The 21,362-nt window shown below is 43.0% G+C and overlaps 1 protein-coding gene across 2 annotated transcripts in view; it reads left to right on the top strand.

Annotated features, from left to right (window-relative positions):
• The window catches only part of Mcu (mitochondrial calcium uniporter), a 165,947-nt gene that overhangs the window by 12,433 nt on the left and 132,152 nt on the right, over window positions 1-21,362 (top strand). The window contains exon 1 of one of the 2 annotated variants that reach the window (XM_028776847.1): window positions 9,246-9,269. The exons of the other annotated variant lie outside the window; for it this stretch is intronic. Coding sequence (XP_028632680.1) covers window positions 9,267-9,269 — 3 coding nt within the window. The 5' untranslated portion in view covers window positions 9,246-9,266. Of the gene's footprint in view, window positions 1-9,245; window positions 9,270-21,362 lie in introns of those variants that run through there. 2 annotated transcript variants of the gene reach the window in all.

Raw genomic sequence — 21,362 nt, 5'->3', positions numbered from 1 at the left:
TTTATCTTTAAATCCCCAAGAAAGTAAAATCTTAAATAATTTTTCAAATCTGTAGCTCTGACCTTAGAACAAAATGGTTTCTAAGTACGGTTGGGGTAGTACGGCAGGATGTTAGTGTAACACGTTACAGAATTTTGGAATATTGATTTATTTAATGGAGAGCTGAACTCTACTCAGTGCTTTCTTTAATTTTAATAGCTCATTCTGCCTTGGTCTGTGATTCAGAATGAATTATAATTCTTAGCATGGCCAAATACCACAAAGTTGGGTGAGCTTGAAATGTGTAATGACTTTCTTTTTTAATGACTTCTGGAGCTGGAGCAGCAAAGAAGGAGAAGGAGCAGGAACTATAATAGTGTTTTATGTCTTGCTGAAAATGAGTATTCTGGTAAGATGAAAAGCAGCCATGGGCTGAGGCCCTCAGCTATGAGCAGAGGTCACATCACAGCCAGCACCAGGCAAATCATAGGTGAAACAGGAAGTACTGACCGGCTAGCTCACCAAGGATCTCCCTAGGAAAGACCTTCTGTCATGGGAGTTTTCTAGAGGGTGGGTCATAAGGAGATTACATCATGCTCAGTGGATCCCCCTAGGAACTTCTCTGTCCTGTTTCCTGTCCTCTTTCCCAGAGTAACACTCTCTGGGATCTGGTGTTTCCCGCCCAGTGCATGGCTATCCTGTGCCCTGCATGTGTGTATGTTCAATCCCTGTGCGGCCTTATAAACATGCTTTAAAACTATTTAGAAATAGTTAAATAAAGCCATTTTTTAAAAAGGTGGTTTTATACTCTGTGTCTTTCTCTAGTTTATTCTCTTTGCATAACACTTGAAAAATCTTTAGTTGGGGGTCAGCACGATGACTCAGTAGGTAAGGGTGCTTGCCACCAATCGTGATCACCTGACTTCAATCCACAGAACCCACTTGGAGGACGGAGAGAACCAGTTCCTGCAGGTTGCCCTTTGACCTCTACCTGCACTCCTCCAAATAAAAAGTAATTCGAAGTAAAACTTTGTTTAGTTGATACATTATCTAGTTCATTTTTATTTTACTATTCATTTATTTTATGTGTATGAGTATTTTGTATGCATGTATGTCTGTGTATTGTGTGCATGCCTGGTATTTGTGGACCTCAGAAGAAAGCATCAGGTCTTTTGGAACAGACAGTTTTGTGCTACCATGTGGTGCTGGGAATCAAATCCAGGTCTTCTGGAAGATTAGCCAGCGCCATCAATCCAGCCCTGACTCCACTCAGTTTTAAATGCTCTGTGGCATTTCTGTGTCTGATCCATATAAAATGATCATTTCCCAGCTGAGTATTTTTTCACTGACAATTGTGAGGGGCAGGAATCTATGATGCCATTTTTAAAGTTAGACTAGGAATGCTCACTCTTTTGCCTTTCAGAAAAGCTAATCTCCTTTTTTGGTGTGCAATGTCCTCGTTTGTCATCTTCCCGGGAAAGCCCTTTGTACTTCCCCCAGAGAAGGCGGAGAGGAGTAATGTCTCATCACACAGACGAACATGGCTCGTGCAAGGTGCAGAATAGCATCTGCTCTAACAGCAAGCTCACGGGGGACCGGGCTGCTGCAGGAGAGCTTGCTTTACTCCACTGAAATACGAGGATTTTCCCCAGGGCAGACAGTTTGTGGCATGAAACCTGTTGGCATCAACTTGTTTCTCCATGTTTGGGATGCTCTGCAGTACGTCGATGCGGCTTTATTTTGTAAAAGGATATAATGCCTTTTATGGTAAAAAAAAAAAAAAGCAAAAAGACAAAACAAACCCATGTTGTTAAGTCGTGACATAGCTTTCCAGAGCAAGCCGAGGAAACTCAAGTTCTAAAAAGGACAAGAAGGACTTTTTTTTGAGATAGTTGAAGTCAACTAAATATTTGTTTTAATACTCAGTCTTAGATATTAGACCATGTGGATTCTTACTTTATAATCCTTGTTTTTTAAAATTTGATTGTTTATTTATATTTGATTTTCTGGGTATTGTCTGTATGGGCACCGCACGTGTGCCCAGTGCCCACAGAGGTCCAGTTCCAGATGGTTGTGCATTACCATATGGGAGCTGGGATTTGAATCTGGGTTATAGGCCTTGTTTTAAGGAACAGTCTTGGGTACATTTTTATCTTCTCAGTCTCATGCTTTTGTCTTACATTTTCAAAATCCAGGCTAACGGATTTGAGCATTTCTTTTACAGAAACTACAGTGCAGAGCTTCATTCGGGTCGCCCCGCCAAATGATTTGCTCTGCAGCACATTAACCAGAGATGCTGAGCCAGCAAGGGGAGCTGGAGCAAGCGGGATGCTTTCCAGGGGTGGTCGTAAGGCAAGGGGAGTGCAGCCAAAATCAAGGAGAAATTGCTACTTAGGCACTCAAGCTGTAGTCTGGCCAGGAGTGCTATTAACAATGAGTAGCCAATTGTAATTAAACTGATTGGGACCTGGGCAGTTTGAGCCATCAGATTGTCTGCTAAAAAGAGTGAGCAATTTTAATGCATCTTAGAATTAATGGTCGGTCCGGGCGGTGGTGGCGCACGCCTTTAAATTCCAGCGCTTGGGAGGCAGAGGCAGGTAGATTTCTGAGTTCGAGGCCAGCCTGGTCTACAGAGGGAGTTCCAGGACAGCCAGGGCTACACAGAGAAACCCTGTCTCGAAAAAAAAGAAAAAAAAAGAAAGAAAAAGAAAAAAAAAGAATTAAGGGTCGGGAGGGGTGGAAGTGATATAAATTCAGTACTTATTCAAGATTCTCACTAAATAAATAAATATGTTGAAAAACAAAGAGGGGCCACGTTAAGAACATTTGTTTGACAAATAACTAATTTAGAATGAAAACAAAATTATATTTGCCTTTTGAGGAACTTGCCAGTTCCAGAGGCTCAGGAATGATTGAGCCCAGTTGCCTGTGTGCTTCTTCCAGGGTCTGAGAATGAGTGCTGAATGGATTGTAAAGGAAGAGGTCTGTCTGTCTGTCTGTCTGTCTGCCTGCCCGCCTGCCCATCTACCTGTCTTTTATTTTCAGGGATGAGTAGTTGGAAGGAGAGTGACTGACAGTTGAGAGGTTTTTCATTGTTGCCACGTTTCAGAAAAGCACACATTTTAATGAACCCAGGTATAGTTATGTGTGACAGGGGGATCCTGATATGCACAGATGCTTTTTATTACTGTTCTTGCATTTAAGTAATCCACAGTCACAGTCAAGGGCAAACCCCTGTTCCAGAGAGTTTTGTGGTTAGGCCAATGGATTGCATCTGTTTTTAAAAACTTTTTTGTTTGTCTATTTATTTGATACATATGGGTGTTCTGTCTGCTGGTTTCATATGGCTTTAAACCTCTGTGTGAACACCAAGAAGTGAACCCAGGTCTCTAGAAGAGCATCTTGGGTTGCTCTTAACTGCCAAGCCCTCGCTCCTGTCGTGTTTTGAAGTGTACGAAGATTTCAGAGTGCTAAGGCTAAGCTCCACTGCTCTGTCGTTCAGACCCACTTTCATTAGAAACAGTTATGTCTCCGTTGTTTGTTAGAGCTCTGTTTGTCTTTATATTCTGAAGCAGGGAGATAAAGTGGAAAAAAATTGCTGGTCTTCCGTAAGTGTTTCTGAAAATATTCGCTTGAGGGTTGTTGCTTCAGAGCCACGTTTCTTCCATCTCTGTGAGTTTTCCAGGTGGCAATTGATGAATTAATACTTTGTTTCACTGAAAGGTTTCTCCCAGTCGGTCTGGAGCTCTTCCAAGAGTGCTGCTCTCAGGAGGTCTTTGGAGCCTCCGAGCATTGCAGGCTGAAACAGCCGTGCTGGCAGGCTCAGGGCCTTCACCTTTGACGTTGACCTTACTTTTCTCTGTTCCTTAGGTCTTTCTTTCATGACCATTCCTCAGTGGCTGGCAGGATCCCCACCTCACTCTCCACCTTCTGTGCCAGTGACATCTTAGCTGCTAGAGCGTGGAGCTGGCCTGTGGGAGTCAAGTAAGTGCCTTCTTTACTATTTGACGTGGCCTTTGCTGACTTGGCAAAGCCATGTAGAGAAAACTTCTTAAGATCAGGTTTTCAAAAGGCACTTGCTTGATCTTTGTGGGCCAGCTCTGCTCCAGCCTGCTACTGTACACCTGCTAGCCACCATGGGGGCTGACCTTAGTGAGGTGACTGCTACAGAATGGGACATTTTTGCCAGGATAGACCCTAAGGAAGGTAGAATTAACTTGCCCCATTCATTCCCTCTGTGGCATCCCCAAATGCATCAGAACTGTCAGGTCAAATAGTAATGACTCTGGCTATCTGCAGATTTAGTAGTTTATGGGTGACCAGGAGCTGACAGGTTTAAAGCAACTAGGTTGAGTAAAAACACAATAACTCTTCCAAGAAAGCCAGTGACCTTGGCATTTATCTTAATTACTTGCTTAATATGTAGAAGGAATGATCAGATTTGAGTTTCTGTGTTTACTGCTGAAATTTGCTGAAACCTGGTATCTTACTTTTGCAGGTCGTCTTGTAAATTTTGCCTATGTAAATTAACACATCCCCAGTTTTGTCTTGACAACCATGTAAGGGAGAGTGTTTTCCTGCTCTATCTTTAGGTATTGGTGATGTGACCTGTTCATGCAGGGGAAAACTTGAGCATTCACAGGTATGTGAAAAACCTGATTCGTGAGCATTTTCTCCCTGCAAACAAAACAGTTGTCTTAGTGTGAACTTGTGATGTAGTTTTACAAAAATCTGTCTTTCCAACTGTTTTTCCTGCTCCACTGTGACTCTGGTAAACCATAGCCTGCAGCTGCGTATTTTTATAAATAAAGTTTTATCTAAACACAGATCCATTCATTTTCCTATCTATCTATCTATCTATCTATCTATCTATCTATCTATTCTTGTCTAACAATAGAGTTGAATTGTTGAATTGTTACCACAGAGACTATGTGATCCCATAAAGCTTAAAATACTTATTATTTGGCTTTTTAATAAGAAGCTTGTTAACTCTCACTGTAGGAAAACCAAACTTTAAACACATAAAATTGCTAGAACCCCAACTGATTTTGAAGCTCCTAGGGAGCAAACCAAGAAAGCCCAGAGATGTTAAAGTAAGTGTCTGCAGTCCGTGCAGTTGTATGGGTGCTGTAGCTGTTGAGGCTGGTACTTTGAGAAAAGGTCTCATGTAGTTCAGGCTGGCTTTGAACACTACCTAGCTGAGGGTGACCTTGAACTTTTGATCCTCCTGCTTCTAGTTCTAGAGTTGCAAGTGTGAGACATCACACCTGGATTCTGTAGTGCCAAGGACAGAACCCGGGGCTTTGTGTACCTGGCAAGCACTTTTCAGACTAAGCCTATGTAGTGGTGTGGTTTCCAATGCAAGGTTAAATAAATGAAAATGTGGCATCTAACTTTATCTTTCCTTTCATTCTTCATCCCCCCTTGTGTGTGTGTATGTGTGTGTATTAGCATGTGGTTGTGTGTACATATATCTCTGTGTGTGCTCGTGTGTGTGTGTCTATGTGTATGTGCGTCTATGTGTGCATGTGTGTGTATGAGCATATGGGTGTATATACATGTGTGTCTGTGTGTGTGCATGTGTATGTGTGTGTGTTTAGGCATAGGTGTTCATTCAGTGGATATATGTCCTGTTTTAGATTCTTTCAATGATTTGTAGAATGGAGAGAAAAGCTTTAGGATAATTGCACAGGCAGGCAGTGAGAATGAAGGACATCTTGGCTCATAGAAAGACACCATAGTTGCTCATAGACTTGAAATCATGAGTCCTGAGGGCTAGAGGTGGTCAAGGATTGTCGAGTGGTCCCAAGATGTAGGGCTGAACGAGGCCGGGTCTCTGTCCTTTGGCCCAGGTTCCTTTTCCTATGTCATCTATCGTGTTAGTAGCTCATTTCTCTAGCAACTGAAAGCCTGTCTACTTCCTTCCCCACCCCCCATAGTGTAAACAAGGACTCAATGACTTTAAGCCACTAATGTGGCTTTTGGAATGCTAGTTTCGCTTGGAGGTTTGATTTCTTATTGTTTAAAGATTATTAGAAGATTGCTTCTTGATGAATTATCAAATGCCTCTAGTGTAAAGTCAAAAAGGTTAGAAGAGATAGAATGGAAAAGAAAGGTTTATCCATAAGGTACAGATCCCAACATTTGCATAGGTAGGATGCATCCCTTGTTTGTCCATGTGTCTACGTTTATAGATAGAAAGTGTGTATGCATGTATGTGAATGCACATGAATGTACGTATCTAAAGATTTTAAAGTGTATCCTGAAAGAAGTTCTGCAAGTACATTACAATGTGTAGATTACATTTCAAGTGAACATTTAAAATTCATTTTTTTCCAGCACAGTTTTAGGTTTTTGGACAAATCTAAATTCCTCTATATTTCTCAATTCTTATATGCTTTCTTTCCCTCTAGTTTTCTTTTTCTTATCTTTTTATCCTGTCATGCTCATGTACTGTAGTTAATGGACCAATCCTGGTCTTTCAGCACTAAAGTCCACACTTCATTCAGGTTCCCTACTTTTCCCCTTTTTTATGTCCTATCATTAAGGGTATGTGTGTTTGTGTGTGCACACACGCATGCATACGTGCATGCATGAACATGCTAGGAAGCTGCTGAAAATTCCCTAAAATTGAACAGCCTCCGAGGACCGGGTGAGCAAGCTCTCCCATGGCAATATCCTCCTCCTACTGAAAGCAGCTCTGAAGTTACACCTTCCACAGCCCTCCGCTCTACCCACTAGGCTGCTGAAGGGAGTTAGCACCGTCTCCTCAGTCATTACTCTAATTCACATGTTAACTACAAAGGCCTTGGCATATTTCTCCCTTAAAAGCTTTTTAGCGGCTGACGTAAACTAAGCACATGCGTGCCCTGCGATACAGCAGTTTCTCCGCGGATTCCAGTTCCACGGCAGAGTTACGCACAACAGAATTGTGTGCATACCGTCACCAGAGCAGATGCACAAAAGTGTTCATGCCAAATGAAAGGCCACAGAGGAATTTTCCATGTGGCGATCAATAGTAGCCTGTGTAAATAAGTTGTGAAATAAATGCCCAAGAATATTGGATAGTGGGTCTGAATGAGTAAACTGCAGCTTTGTGTAAGAAAATTTGTCATCTTAGGAACATACTGTTGGGTGAAGGGAACCACACACCAATATTCTACAGTCTCATTGACATCAGCTTCAAAGGTGGCAAACTAGTCAGTGAGTCAGAACTTAGGAGGTTGGTTACCCTGTGAGGGTTCAGAGACGGTTTCTATGACTGAAGGAGTCTGGGACTCTGGTAGTGTTCTGCGTCCCCCGGAGGTCCTGGCTGCACAACTATGCTCACAGAGTTTAAAAAGTATTCTTGGAGTTACAGACAGTTGTGAGCTGCCCTGTGGGTGCTGGGAATTGAACCAGGGTCCTCTGAAAGAGCAGTCATCTTTCTGAACCATCTCTCCAGCCCCTTAAAAAGTATTCTAAAAGCACCACCGAATTTCCCTGCAGATGTTTAGGGCTCTGTGGAGAACAAGTTGAATGGATTGATCTTACAGCTTAGAATAAACAAGGCTGGATCACAGGCTGTGGCAGGTATATCTGGACTGGCAGAGCTGAAGTGGTCTTGTTTGTACTAGAAGACAGTGTAATGTCAACAGCCTCTGTTTTCTTTTTTAACTGTTCCCAGGTTTGGGAATCCCTCAGACGAGACCATCTTTTCTTAATCTGGATTACACAGAGTCCTCAGCTCACTTTCCATGCTAAAGGCTCATAAGCTAAGTTGTAACTTGGGTCTGTCATGTGTCCACATGGTGATTTGCTGCCCTTCCCACTGACCGCCCTGGTTAGATCTGTGAATGAGTCCTGCGTCTCCGCATACCAGCACCTCCTCTTGTTCTCATCCTGCAGCTGGACTTGTACCACGCAGGTCCCAACCTCCGGTTTTCCTCTGTAATTAGTCCATTTCATGGCTTCCCACAGATTGTTTAAACTTCAGTGCTGGTCCTGGGGTAGATTCCTTGACATTACTTGCCACGGACGTGGCCCTGGGTTCCATCTCTAGCACCACAGATCTAAGTAAGTAAATGAACCCATTGAACCTGACTTTCTCATTTTCCCCCACAAAACTTTGGCTTGCTACTACCTGTAAAATTTAATGCAATTCCCGCTTAGCCTGAAGTGCATGTCCTTCTATAATTGAATTCCAATCCATTTTCATCTTTAGTGATAATGGTTTTATTTTGATAAGTAGTGGCCAATTAGTAACTTTCATAGCAATACTTTTATCACAGTATTCTTGTTTTTGAGAGACCTTTGACATAGGTACTAGATAGATTGCCTTTATTGGGAAGATGGGCAGGAGGCGTCTAATAACTTGTCCAGGCTGGGGAATGAATGGAGGGATTAATTAGGGTCTCAAACACGTGTTCACAGGTCTCACAGTTGTACTGTCTATCTCCCTGTGTCCTGCCTCCTACCTTAGAAAAGACATTATGGTGTTGCCTAGGCCGGCTGCAAACTCCCCATTCTCTCCCTCATCAGGGTTATAAGTGCATTACACGTGGCTCCTCCCACGTTCTGAAGCCTTGGATAGAGGCTTCCCTATATCTAGCTGTACCCACAATCCCTTGGCCTTCTCTCTTTGCAGGGCCAGTGCCCAGTTCCTCTCTCTCCTCTGACCGGCTCACTTTCCATCCTTCAAAACATGGCTCAAGTCCCAGATGGCTAATAGTTCCTCCCTCTAATCTCTAGCTTACAGAATGTTCATGGTATTAATTAATACTCGTAAATTACTACTCGGCTATTAATAGAACCATATTACTCATATGTTAATGCTGATATATTAAATACACATATATTAATACTTGTATATTAATATTAATATATATGATACTTAAATCTTTTGCACTTTCTTGTTTGGAGTCTTTTGTTGTTGTTTCTATTGTTTGTTTTGGGTTTATTAAGAAGAAATTTTAATTTAGATTTAAACATGGAGAGAGGCACTTAGTGAAAAAAAGTAGGCCATTCAGAGCCAAGAGTGGGTCTGGGCTTCTGAAGAGAGTCACCAGAAGCAATTTTTTTTTTTAATGTTGAGATCCAACACCAGCCTTGTACATGCAGCAAGCAGTCTACCACATAGTCTCATGTCCAGCCCTTGTGTCTTATTATGTGAACAATTTAACTAGGCTTTAGGTTGTGATCTCTTTAGGAAGGGGCTTGGCTTTTTAAAGAATTTTTTTTTTTTGTATCTTCTGCAGGACCTCATCATATAATGGCCGTTCAGTAAGTGAATGTGTTGTTCAATTTAAATGGTAAGAAAACCTTCCGTGGCTAAAGATGGCGGACCTCTGTGTTGGTTAATTACAACAGTCAGTGATTGGATTGACAGGTGCCTTTATTAGGAAGGCATTTTTCTGGATGTGTCTATGAGGGTAGATCTAGAGGTAACTGTCCTGTGGGACATCAATTAAGAGACCAAGGCATGGCAGAAATGTGGGCAGCAGCGTCTTATGAGTTGAGAGTTGTGTAAAGGAAGAAAGAAGCCATTAGCACAGCCAGACTCTCCTGGGTCACCTCGAGGCGAGCAGCTCCCCCTGCCACACACCTCGCTGCTCTGACATCCTGATCCCCCTGTGCCAGGCTCGCAGTGATGGAGAGCCTGTGGACCATGAACTAAACCGCTGGAACAGGATTTAGAGGAAATCATAGCTCTCTTACAGTTTATCTCAGAGATTTGTCACCGTGACAGAAGCTGGACCAACAACACTGCATCTAAGACTTGTTCGTGTTTGAGCTTGCTGAACTGATTTGACTGGTGGGTCTTATTTAAGAACTGGGAAGATGTTGAGGTTAGAGATATTAGACATATTTTTTTAAAGTTATTTAAGTTTTTACTTTATGTGTATGAATTTTTTGGTCTGTCTGTATGCGTATACACCATGTGTTTGCCTGGTACCCACAGAGGTCAGAAGAGGATGTCAGATCTCCTGGGACTAGAGTTAGAGATTGTGACCCGGGGAATGGGACCTGGGTCATCTGGAAGAGCACCCAGTGTGTTAACTGCTGAGCCATTTCTCCAGGCCCGGCATTTGTTTTTGGAGATAGGTTCACAATGTGGTACTCAGGCTAGCTGTGAACTCCTGGGCTCAAGCAGTCTTCCTGCCCTAGTCTCCCTGAGGCTGGGGTTACAGGCTCAGGCTGTTGTACCTGGCTAGCATTAGCTGTGGATGATTTGTGGACGTGAAGCCTGGTGCGGATTCAGAACCGAGCAATTCTTTGGATGCTGAGGTTAGCTGCTTCTCGCTCCCGCACCATTGGCACTGTGGGTGAGGCTGCTAAATCATCCCACCCAGGTTGTATTAACAGCCACCAAATTAGTCACCCGACTTTGTCCCTTTTTCCTGATGGTCAGAACTCGGAGTGGCAATGCCTGGCAGAAGTTCTTGATCTTTCTGTATCTTCCTGTCTTAGTCATAGTAGAAGGCACAGGTGGCCTAGAAGTGGTCACGAGAAGCCAGCTTCCCAGGGAGAGCCTCTGACTTGCAGCTTTTGCCTTCTTGCCTGATATAACTCCTCCCACACTGGCTAACTGAAGTTACAGAACGTGTGACAGTCTGCTCTCCAGCGCCACTGCTGAACATTTGGCTCCGGTCCGACTCCATCTGCTGCCTTGCTTGCTCTGGCCCACTCTGTTCCTGCAATACTGACCCCTTTTGTTCCTCAAAAAAATGTTAGCCATGCACCTGCCTCCTGGTTCTTTCTGTTCACACTTTGACCGGTTGGAATGCTGACTTAGCTCTCCAGCATCCGTGTAAGAAGCCGCATGTGGTAGCAGGCCTGTAGTCCCCAGTGCTGGGAGGCAGAGACAGGACAATCCCTAGAGCTCCCTGCTTAGCCAGGCTTGCTGAATCTGTGAGCCTCAGGTTCAGTGTCAGATGGGCTCAAAAAATAAGGTGGAGAATGTTAGAGCATGGTATCCTATGTTGACCTGGTTTTGTACACATGTAAACACATGTCCGCATACATGAACACATATATACACATATATACACACATGTACACATATATATCACAGAGACACATAAATATTAAAATATTACGGCTTCTCAGAACTAGTTGCTGCTGCCTTATTTTTAATTTTTTCTTATTCATTGATTGGGACACCCCCAACCCTCACACACCCTCCACATACATACATATACACACAGAGCGATGCGTGTATGGAAGACTGAGGAAAACTTTTGGGGGTCAGGCTTCTCCTTCCACCCTGTAGATTTCAGGGACAGACCTCAGGTGGCAGGCCTTGATGATAGAAACTTTCTATTCTCTCACATAAATATTAACATGTCTTCTTCTCAGCAGTCCCATTTTTTCCAGTTTCTATTTTATTAAGGAAAATTAAGCTCCACTTAACTTGGGCTAGGGGTAGTCAATGTTCTGACAGTTATTCGTACTGCCAGAGTTTCTTCACCTGTCCTTTCCCTCCTCCCATTTCTTTCTCTGTCCCATTTTTACTTGTGTGGGAATTAGACTCAGGACCTCGGGCTTACAGGCCAACATTCTGCCTCCGGCTACACCTCAGCCTGGTCTGCTTGAGTTTTAGGAGAGCCTTTACTTTCCCCAGCAACATTCTCACTAAGATTTGCGTTCTCTCTTTCCTCAAAGCTATTTTATTGCACATTGAAAAAAAAAAGATCTTTTTTCTTTATCAAAGCTTAATTTTCTGTTCTGTTACAATTTTCTCCAGAAAGTATCATCTTCTAGAAGTTGCTGCTGGGTCTCCTCCTCCCCACTTTCTCCTCTTCTTCCTCTTCTGCTCCCTGTCCCCCAGCTAGGCTATTAAAAGTTTCCAGGTCTATGTTCACAGAGAGAGCAAAGGGTGAACTTAGATCCCTGTGCCTGTATTTGATACCATGAATCAGACAAGCTTATTAAACAGGCAACTGGCCTCATTTACAAAGGTGAGAGGTTAAGCTATTCCTGTAGTGCCTCGGTGGCCACTCCTATGGTGTGCCCTTGGTGAAGGTCCTACTCCCTGCTAGTGCCCCAGCATGAGTATCCAGGGTAACATCTCCCTGGATATACAAGAGGACAAATGGCTGACCTTTCAGTGTCATTGAGAAATAGCCTACCACCAACAAATCCCACTGAAAGTAAGTCTCCAGCTAAGCCTCTGCCCTGGGCTCCCTTCCACCTCGTTTGCTTGCCTGCTCACGCCTTAGGTGGTCGGTGTTCTTCGTTATGTCTGTCCTGGATTCCGTGTATCCCTGCTGTGGCACTGTATGTGAGCTTTTGTTTTTGTTGCTGTTGACTGGTTTTTAAAAGCAAGTTTTTGTAATATATCCTAAAAACATGCATTTTAAAAAATGAAAATCCAGTGTACGATTGTACCTTCAGACTATGAGCATGAAGCGCGTATGAGACACATGAATTCTGTGTTTAGAGGTGGGGCCTATCTTTAAGACGTTTCATCGTATACAAGCAAAAACTTGAAAAATTCCACATTTTTGTTCTCGAACATTTCAGATAAGTAATCCTCAGCCTATACTTCCTTCTTTGACCAATGACTTCCCTTCTGTTGCAGATACATTTCCAGTCTTTGCTGATTCTTGCATTGCTAGGGTGATAACCATATTGATTCATTCTGGCTGACGGTGCTTACATCTTTGTCAACTTGTGTGACCAAACATTTGGATCTATGACTTATGTGAGAAGGCATATCAATGTAAATTAAATTTGTACTTTTCACGTGAGCTGCTGCTGCTGTCTTCTTCTCTTTCCTCCTCTTGTGCTGGGGATAACCCCAGGACCTCACTCCCACTGAGCAAGCATTCACCCTTCAGTTATACCAGCCTTTGGTGTGGCTTCATATAGCTAATGCCATAAGAATTTTGTTTCTCACCTTTGCCACTCTGAACACTATGGTATGTACTTGGTCCATTTCTTTACATATGTTCTCTAATGATGTAACTAGGATATACATGAGTTTTTTCTAAGGATCTCTTCTGGTTCATTTAAGGCCAGAAAATAATTACATAGGTTTTCTATAGTTACAGGATTTGTTATGTTTATTTGTTTGTTTTAATTGACACAGGGTCTCATGGTAGCCTCAGTTAGCTTTGGATTTGTTATATAGTTGAGAATGACCTTAAACCTCTGGTCCTCCTGACTCTACCTCACAAATGCTGGTATTTTGGAGATGAGCTACCAAGCCTGGTTTATGTAGAACTTGGGAATTGAACCTAAGGCTTCATGGATGTTAGGCAGGCCATTTACCATTCAAGATACATCTCCAGGCCAGATTTTCTGTAGTTTTAAAAGAATCTATCTAGAAAATTCTACTAGAAAGTTGACCACCTTTTGTTTTCAGAATGACTGTGATTTTAGCATAGAATTTCACTAAGGAGCTTAGTTTAAACACTTGGAACCCGGGCAAGGTTGTAATAGATGAGAAGCTAAATGGAGTTGGGAAATTTTAAAATTGAGTTTGTAGCGAGGGTTTGAGGAATACAGGCCATTTTGGTAATGGGCTTTTATTTTTAAATTGGATATTTGCTTGGCTGCAAGAGGATTAATTATAAGGATCTTCTCCTCTTGGAGTCTCTCAGCTTGAACAGATAAATATAGAGTGCCAGTGTTTGGAGAGGGAACTCTGTAGAAAATGGGTGGGTAGCTGTTGTAGCTTTGCAACAGAAGATAACATCTAGAATAAAGAACAGATGAAAATACTCATTGAGGATTAGTGTTCTTAAAACATCATCCAATCCAGCATTCTCCAGGCCTAGCATTTAGAGCCATTCAGAATCTTGCTCAGTTTGCATGGCTGATGCTAATATTCCCCTAGCCCAGAGCTCTTTCCTTAACAGACATCTCTCCACGCTTGCCGCCCTCCTTCCCCGTGCCAACTCTCCCCTACCCCTCAGAAGTCACGCAGCTCTCTTTCCATACCCCGATTACAGACTATCTTTTTCAATAGTCTACAGATGTTTCTTCTTGTTCGTAAACCCTGTGTGACTTCTCTGGTCCAGGTTGATCCTAGTTTTTAGCTTTTGACTCTCATAGCACTGATAACTTTGAATTTCTTCCCACTGGGTCATGGGTATGTATTTGCATAGTAGTTGAAAGGTTTTAGTGTGTGTGTGTGTGTGTGTGTGTGTGTGTGTGTGTGTGTCCGTGTCCTTGAGGGCCTCATGTATGTAAAGCACTGTTCTAAATGCTGGATTTATGGAAATGAGCAGCATACACACTATCCCTGTCTTCACAGTCAGCCAACAAATGAAATGAGTCATAAAGAAGCACTTCATCATTTGAACTACGTGGAAAAAAAAGTGTGAGGGATGAACTAGAGTTCTTAGTTGCAAATGGCAGAACCCTCTCTGCTTAGGATAAACAGGAAAAAAGTGATTTAAAAAATGTGTTTAGGAGTTCACAGAAACCGGAGACTCAGTCTTGGGATATACTCAGCCAGGAACGATGCCAGAATTCTACCACTGGACTAAAGTCACTAAAGACCCCACTATTCTTCGTTCACACCAGGAACAAGTTGGCCCTGCCTTTTCATTACTAAGTGACACTTGAACCACGAGGACTTCTGCCACTTTCACTTCCAAAGGAAACCTGGTCTCACTCTGGTCTGCGTGGATTCCACAGGGCCACCTCTGTGATGGCATTTGCTTCCTAACCAAAATACCCTATGGATATGTTTGAGTGACAGAACACGGCCCCATAGCTACCACCTGTTTGCAAAGAAAGTCAGCTTCTGAGTTCTATCACGGGAGGCAGGCTTTAGAAGATGAGAGTTTCCCCTGGACAAAAAGGCTATTTAAAAGTACTAAGTAGTTAAGAACCACGGGGAGTTTGGAAGAGTAATTAGAAGATCAGTGTAGATTTGAGTAGTTGTAGAAGGCCTTGCTTAAGGCTTATCGTCTTTGGAAGGACACAGGTGAAGTGTATCCCTGCTGAGAGACAAGAGAAAAGCCCCTGGCCCACAATTTGGAGCAACCGAAGGTGCCCAGGGTGTTAAATGGGCTTCCAATAGGAGGAAGAGCCGATTGGCTGATGTGGTTATGGGTAAGAAGACGGAGTGTGTGGTGACGTAACATGGGAGAGATGTTTTGAACTGAAGTCTAAGGTCACTCATCTTACCCCTTTCCCTCCTCTGAGGTGACCTGTAGAGAAGGGGGCGGGGGAACTATCACTGTGAATACAGGAAAAACACCCCTGTATAACTGAAACACTGTGAGCTGTGAGATGTCATGGGGTGACTAACGTCATCTGTGCATGGTTCAGAGACTGGCATGAGGCTCTAGCGAAGACAGGAGATATTAGGAGATAGTGTCTGGTTGGGGGACGAAGGGATGGGAGGAGGGGATGAAGGAGGATGTCCATGCCTCATCCTGGTGGACCTTGAGACAATAACTGCTTTATTCTTTGTACCTTGGTAGCCTTGAGGATCATGGTTGCAATTCCTTACACTATGCTAGGTCTCCTCACTGCTTCAGTGTAAGTACAGCCTGCAGTCTCAAAGGTGAGCTGGTACTCTTTCAGTTTGCATAATGACCTGGGTGTGATGGCACACGCCTTTAATCCCAGCGCTGGGGAAGTGGAGGCAGGAGGAGTGAGTTTAAGCCTAGCCTGGAGATATACCTCAGAGACAGAGCATGCTGTGGTTTGAGCCCAGCATCACCATCAAGAACAAAAGAATAATTGCATTATATACTGAAGTGATTAAAAAAAAAAAACACCCTGCCTTTTGGTCTCCTTTTATAAAAGAAATCAGTTCTATAAGTTAGATGACTTTGCCTTGCATTCATTGTGTGTGTGTGTGTGTGTGTGTGTGTGTGTACCTTGGTGTATATGTGGAGTTCATAAGACATCCTGTGGAAGTTGGCTCTCTCCTGGCACCGCATGGAGCCCATGTTGTCAGGCTTGTCTTGGTGACAAGCGCCGATAATTGCTGAGCTACTATGCCAACCAGAATTTGCCTTAGGAAGGCAGAATCTCAACACTGAATAAAGTCGACCCTGCTCCCTGCTAAGTCTTTCCATTTGTAAAATTTGGCCCCTAAAAGGAGAACACAATCCGGATTTATCTAGTACTCTCATACTTCAGAATGGCATGTGGGCTTTAGATGAGCTAACAGGAGCGTAGGAGGTTGTACTCTGTTAATCGACCCTCACACCTCTGCTGTTCCGAGTGAGCGAATCCTTCATTGGAATCCTCTCCTATGTAACGTGGTGTAGCTGCATCCCTGGCCCCTGCCCAGCAGGAGCAGATAGCATGCTCCATCTCAGCTGTGGCTTTGGGCATTGCCAGATACCACTTCTGTTTGAGAACCATTGATTTCCCTTTGCCTGTCTTTTAAAACCTATTTGTGGTTTTAGTTCCTGGTGGCCATACCCTGAGAAAGTTAGTTTTGTTTTGGTAACAGGTCTTACTGTGTGCCCAGGCTGGCCTTGAACTCTGGGATGAAGCTGTCTTGCAACCTCAACCTCCTAGATGGTCAAGCCTGTACATCACAATCTTCTCTAGGAAACTTGAAAGTTTTAAAACCCCACCCACATTCTCTACTTATTTAGATTTTTTCCCAGAACTGCTTTTTGTAAGATCAAATAAGAGAATGTATCACCCGTGCTCACTATGGGTGATATTGTGGGTGCAGTGACTTATTCTGGAATAGTCATTGAGCCTTTTCTCTGTCATGCAGTAGCAGGATGGTTTCTGCATTTTACCCTTCCCTCAAGTGTGACCTCTGATTAGATAAGCCAGTTATCCTGAGGTTGATGGACACAGGGCCAGAGAATGGGAACGAAAAGATACCCAAGTGCACTCTGCACAGGTGGGGTCAGTATTCTTTCACAGACGTTGGTGTCACTTCTGTGAGCACTGAGTCTTACAAACTGTAGCTATACATGGCACACTGACCAATCTCATACACAATAATGCTCCCATAACATTATAATGACCTTGAGTTCATTAATAACTTAGTTTGGGTTTGATGCTTGCACAAGGGTGGACTTGTCTAATAATGCATTTCTTGGAATCTCTTCCATCCTTAAGCAGGGCATGACTCTCGGGGGTTTTATTTATTTGTTATTTTGGTACTTTGAGACAGGATCTTGCTATGTAACCCAGGCTGGCCCAAGCCCACTGTATAAGCCCAGAGTGGCTCCACATCTCAAGTGGTGGGATTCCAGGGGTCTGTTACTGCACAGTGTATATGTTTCTTGTTGTGACTTTCAGTTGAAGAAGCTAGGGAGCTTTGTGCAAGCTAACCATGACCGTTCCAGTGACTGAGTGAGGAGCCCTGGTTGAAGTGAGCTGCACATGGGAACTGGCTTTGATTCTGGATTGGGTGTGTGTTCTGAGCTGGCCCAGTCATCCTGAAGGAAAGGATTTTGGATCACCTGATTTGAATCACCTCTCTTGTCTTCTTGGTCCTCATTTCCTCCCAGTAGACTGTGGTTCTTCATTCTTCTGCCTCACGAGTACAGAGAAACAGGTGTGTTAAACCCAGGTGTAACCTGGGGATGGAACTGTGAGATTCACCAGCCTTGAAGCCAGCTCCTGTGGTCTCCCGGCGTGTTTCTGGCACTTTTGAGCTGTTGTTCAAGATAGGCCCTGATCAGACTGGATGTCGGAGGTGTGCTGTTTTGGAACAAATGCTGCAGCACACTTTCTACTTTCAGAATCTGGACTCGGGAATGAGTTCCTTCAAGACTCACAAAGCAGCCAGCTTCATTTAAACTCAGTACTTAGTATTTGCAGTGTGTACCACTCTAGGAATCTTAAATACTTTGCATGTAGAATCTCTTTTATTACTGAGATACTGTGTAGTGAGGCTTGTCCTTATCTGTGGCTCCTTCTATCCTCACCTCGGAAGCTCTGCTTTCTGTATTCAACTAAGGGTTTTAACTCCACACTGGGCAGTGGGCAGTGGACAGCTCCCACTGGACTGACGAAGGAAGACAATGTCTGTCTCCTCTTCTCTCTCTCTAACAGCAGCTTTATTGAGAGCTAATTCACAAAGGGTAATGCTTGCCCATGTAAAGTATATGACTCAGTGGTTTTAAAGACACACAGGGTCTATAATAGCACCATTTTTGTTTTTAAATTCTAGGAACATTTCAATGGTCTATCTCTAGTATCACTTATACCTAGACTCTGGCAAAATCCCATTTTTCTTATGTTTTAACTTAAAATTTTATTTTACCTATGTGTGTGTGTGTATGCATATGTGTATATATGCATATGTGTGTATGTGTGTGTATGCATATGTGTGTGTATGCATATGTGTGTATATGTGTGTATGCATATGTGTATATATGCATATGTGTGAATGTGTGTGTATGTGTGTGTATGCATATTTGTGTGTATGTGTGTGTGTATGCATATGTGTGTGTGTTGGTGCTGAGTGAGGAGGTCAGGAGAAGGCATCAGACCTTTTTGGAGCTAGAGTTACAGGTTCTGTGTGGACCGTTTCCCTGGACCAGCAGTGTTTGTAACCACCATGCCATCTCTCCAGCCCGGTTTCCTCATGTGTATGAAGCTCTGACTATTTCCTTGAATAGACTCATACAGTACATGGCTTCTTGTGACCGATCTCTTTCACTTAACCTTGCTTTTAGGATTTATTTATGTTTTAAAAGAATGCTTTAACACTTCCTTCTTGCTTATTAACATGGCAGCATATGAATATGCGTATTTTGTTTGTGTATTCATTTCTTGATGCCCGCTTGGGTGTTTTCCATGTTTTTCGTTGATGGGAACAATGTTGTTGAGCACGCATGTGCGGCTGTTTCATAGATGTGTGTTTTCATTTCTCTGGGAGTGGAACTGCTGAGTCACAGGATTGCTCTGTGCAAAGCTTTGTGAAACGCTTCCAAACTACTTTCCAAAGAGTTTGGGCCATTTAAAAATTCTCCCACTACCATATAGGGTCTGGTGCTTACTCCTGCTTTGTTTTAGCTTTCCTGACAAAGTGGTCTCTCCCTGGCTTCTCTCATTCAATTGTTTGTTTCTTGTTGAATCCAGGTCTTTTCTTTTCTTCTTTCCAGACAGGGTTTCTTTGTGTAGCCTTGGCTGTCCTGGGACCGGATCTGTAGGCCAGGCTGGCCAAAAACTCACAGATCTGCCTGCTTCTCTCTGCTTCCTAAATTCTGGGATTAAAGGTGTAGGGGACCAGCTACCTGTGCCTGGCTGAATCTAGATCTTTGTACTTATCAATACACATCTCCTCTCCTACTTAGCTACTCTCTCAGATCTCCAGTGTGAATTTGATTTGCATTTCCTTAATGATTAGCTATGTAGAATGCATTTTCATGGGCTTATTAGCTATTTTAAGTTATTAGAAATACATGTTTAAAATGTAGCCTGTTGTTTTAAAAAATATTTTTGGAGACTTCTTTATTTTTAGTTTATGTGTATGGCTGCTTTGGTGTGTGTACAACATGATTGCAGTACCAACAGAGGCCAGAAGGTGAACTCAGAACCCTGACATTGAGTTACAAATGGTTGTTAGCTTCTGTAGCAGTGCTGGGGATTGAACCTGGTCCCCTGGAAGAGCAGTCAGTGCTCTTAACTGCTGAGCCGTCTCTCCAGTCCCCCAAATTAGTCCATTTTAAAATTGGATTACTTTGTATTGTTAGGTTATAAGAGTAAGAATATCTTTCAAAAATCCTTTACTTCATTATGGATTAATTAAATTAATTAATCCATTAATTTATTTGATCCAGTAACTTACAGCATCATTTTTCAAAGAAGGCAGTGATGTCTTTTTCAGGGTCATTCAGAGCTTTGGATGCTGTTACCAAGAGAGTGTCATAATTAAAACAATTGAAATGGAGATTATTGATGTACAAACACAGACAAGTGGAAGAAACTAAAAGGCCCTGGTAATATAGACCAGGCAGGATAAGATCTGGTGAACTGAATTTTAACTCCTAGAGTTCCCGTGAGTCTGAGTAAGTTTGAATGCTGACTTTATCCAACAGCTGATGCTGGCTTCTGACGTACTCCTTAAGCACAGCCCCTTATCAGGAACACACAGAACACATCTATCTAGTATTGCCAGGTCTTGCATGTGCAGCTCTGCTGTGCGCTTCTTTCCCTTCCCTCGTTAGGAATGTGATATTTAAAGATCTCATAACTAGTTTAACTAGATTGAGATAGTGGTTTTTATCTCCAGCATACACTGTAGCCCTTGCCATAGCAAATGTAGGCTATTGGTTAGCTTGATTAAATTATGGGAGAGAGCATCTATGAGATCAAAATAACCGTTTGGAGTGCCTTTTCTACACTCAGTGGCCTTAATCTGGGTGTAATCTTTCAGTAAGAGCTTTTGTGCTCATTAATACAAAATGGAGAAAGTATAAGCCGCCGACGGGCTGTGAGGAGAGTGGCAGGGGAGGTGGGGAGAGCCGGGAGGGCACAGGCTTTGGTACTGGACACTGTTTCAATTCCTAGCTCTGCTACTTGTGCTCTGAGTGATGTTGCCAACCCATGTTCGTCTATGTGCAACGTCTTCTCACATGTAAAGGAAGGGCCACAGTCTGCCTTGTTCTTGTAATATTGTGAGTGTAATGGGAGGGAGGCAGTGTGTGAGGAGCCGTTGGCTGGTACTTGACACTCACAGGCTCGTGTGGAATCGTACTTGATGGTACCATCTTTTAAAAATGTTTCACAATGATGTATTTTTGGAGAAGAGTCAGAAAATCTTATATTGTTTAAATTGGATCATGCCAATCTCAACAAGCCTTCTTGGGAATTTAATTTTACAAAATGCACATAAAGCAAGCCTGGTTTTCTTCTTTGAAGGATTTTTTATTATGATAAAATGTGCTTATTTAAAGAGATTATTTTTAAAGTTACATTTTACAGGGCTGGGGAGATGGCTTGCACAGTACAGTGCCTGCTGTTCCAGCCTGAGGACCCAAGTCCAGTTCCCCAGCATCTGCATCATAAGCCAGGCACTGCTGTATACTGTATGCTGTGTGCTATATACTGTGTGCTGTATACCGTGTGCTGTATACTGCATGCTGTATGCCGTGTGCTGTATGCTGTGTGCTGTATGCTGTGTGCTGTATACTGTATACTGTGTGCTGTATACTGTGTGCTGTATGCTGTGTGCTGTATGCTGTGTGCTGTATGCTGTGTGCTGTATATTGTGTGCTATATGCTGTGTGATGTATGCCGTGTGCTGTATATTGTGTGCTGTATGCTGTGTGCTGTATACTGTGTGCTGTATGCTGTGTGCTGTATACTGTGTGCTGTATGCTGTGTGCTGTATACTGTATACTGTGTGCTGTATGCTGTGTGCTGTATATGTGTATACACACACATACAGGAGTACACACACATATACACAACCACACACACACAACCATACACATACAGGAGTACACACA

Source organism: Grammomys surdaster, unplaced genomic scaffold, assembly GCF_004785775.1.
Source record: "Grammomys surdaster isolate TR1022 unplaced genomic scaffold, NIH_TR_1.0 273, whole genome shotgun sequence".
Classification (NCBI taxonomy): domain Eukaryota; kingdom Metazoa; phylum Chordata; class Mammalia; order Rodentia; family Muridae; genus Grammomys; species Grammomys surdaster.
The sequence above is the reverse complement of the archived record's forward strand: the minus strand, read 5'-3'. Positions and strand labels throughout refer to the sequence as shown.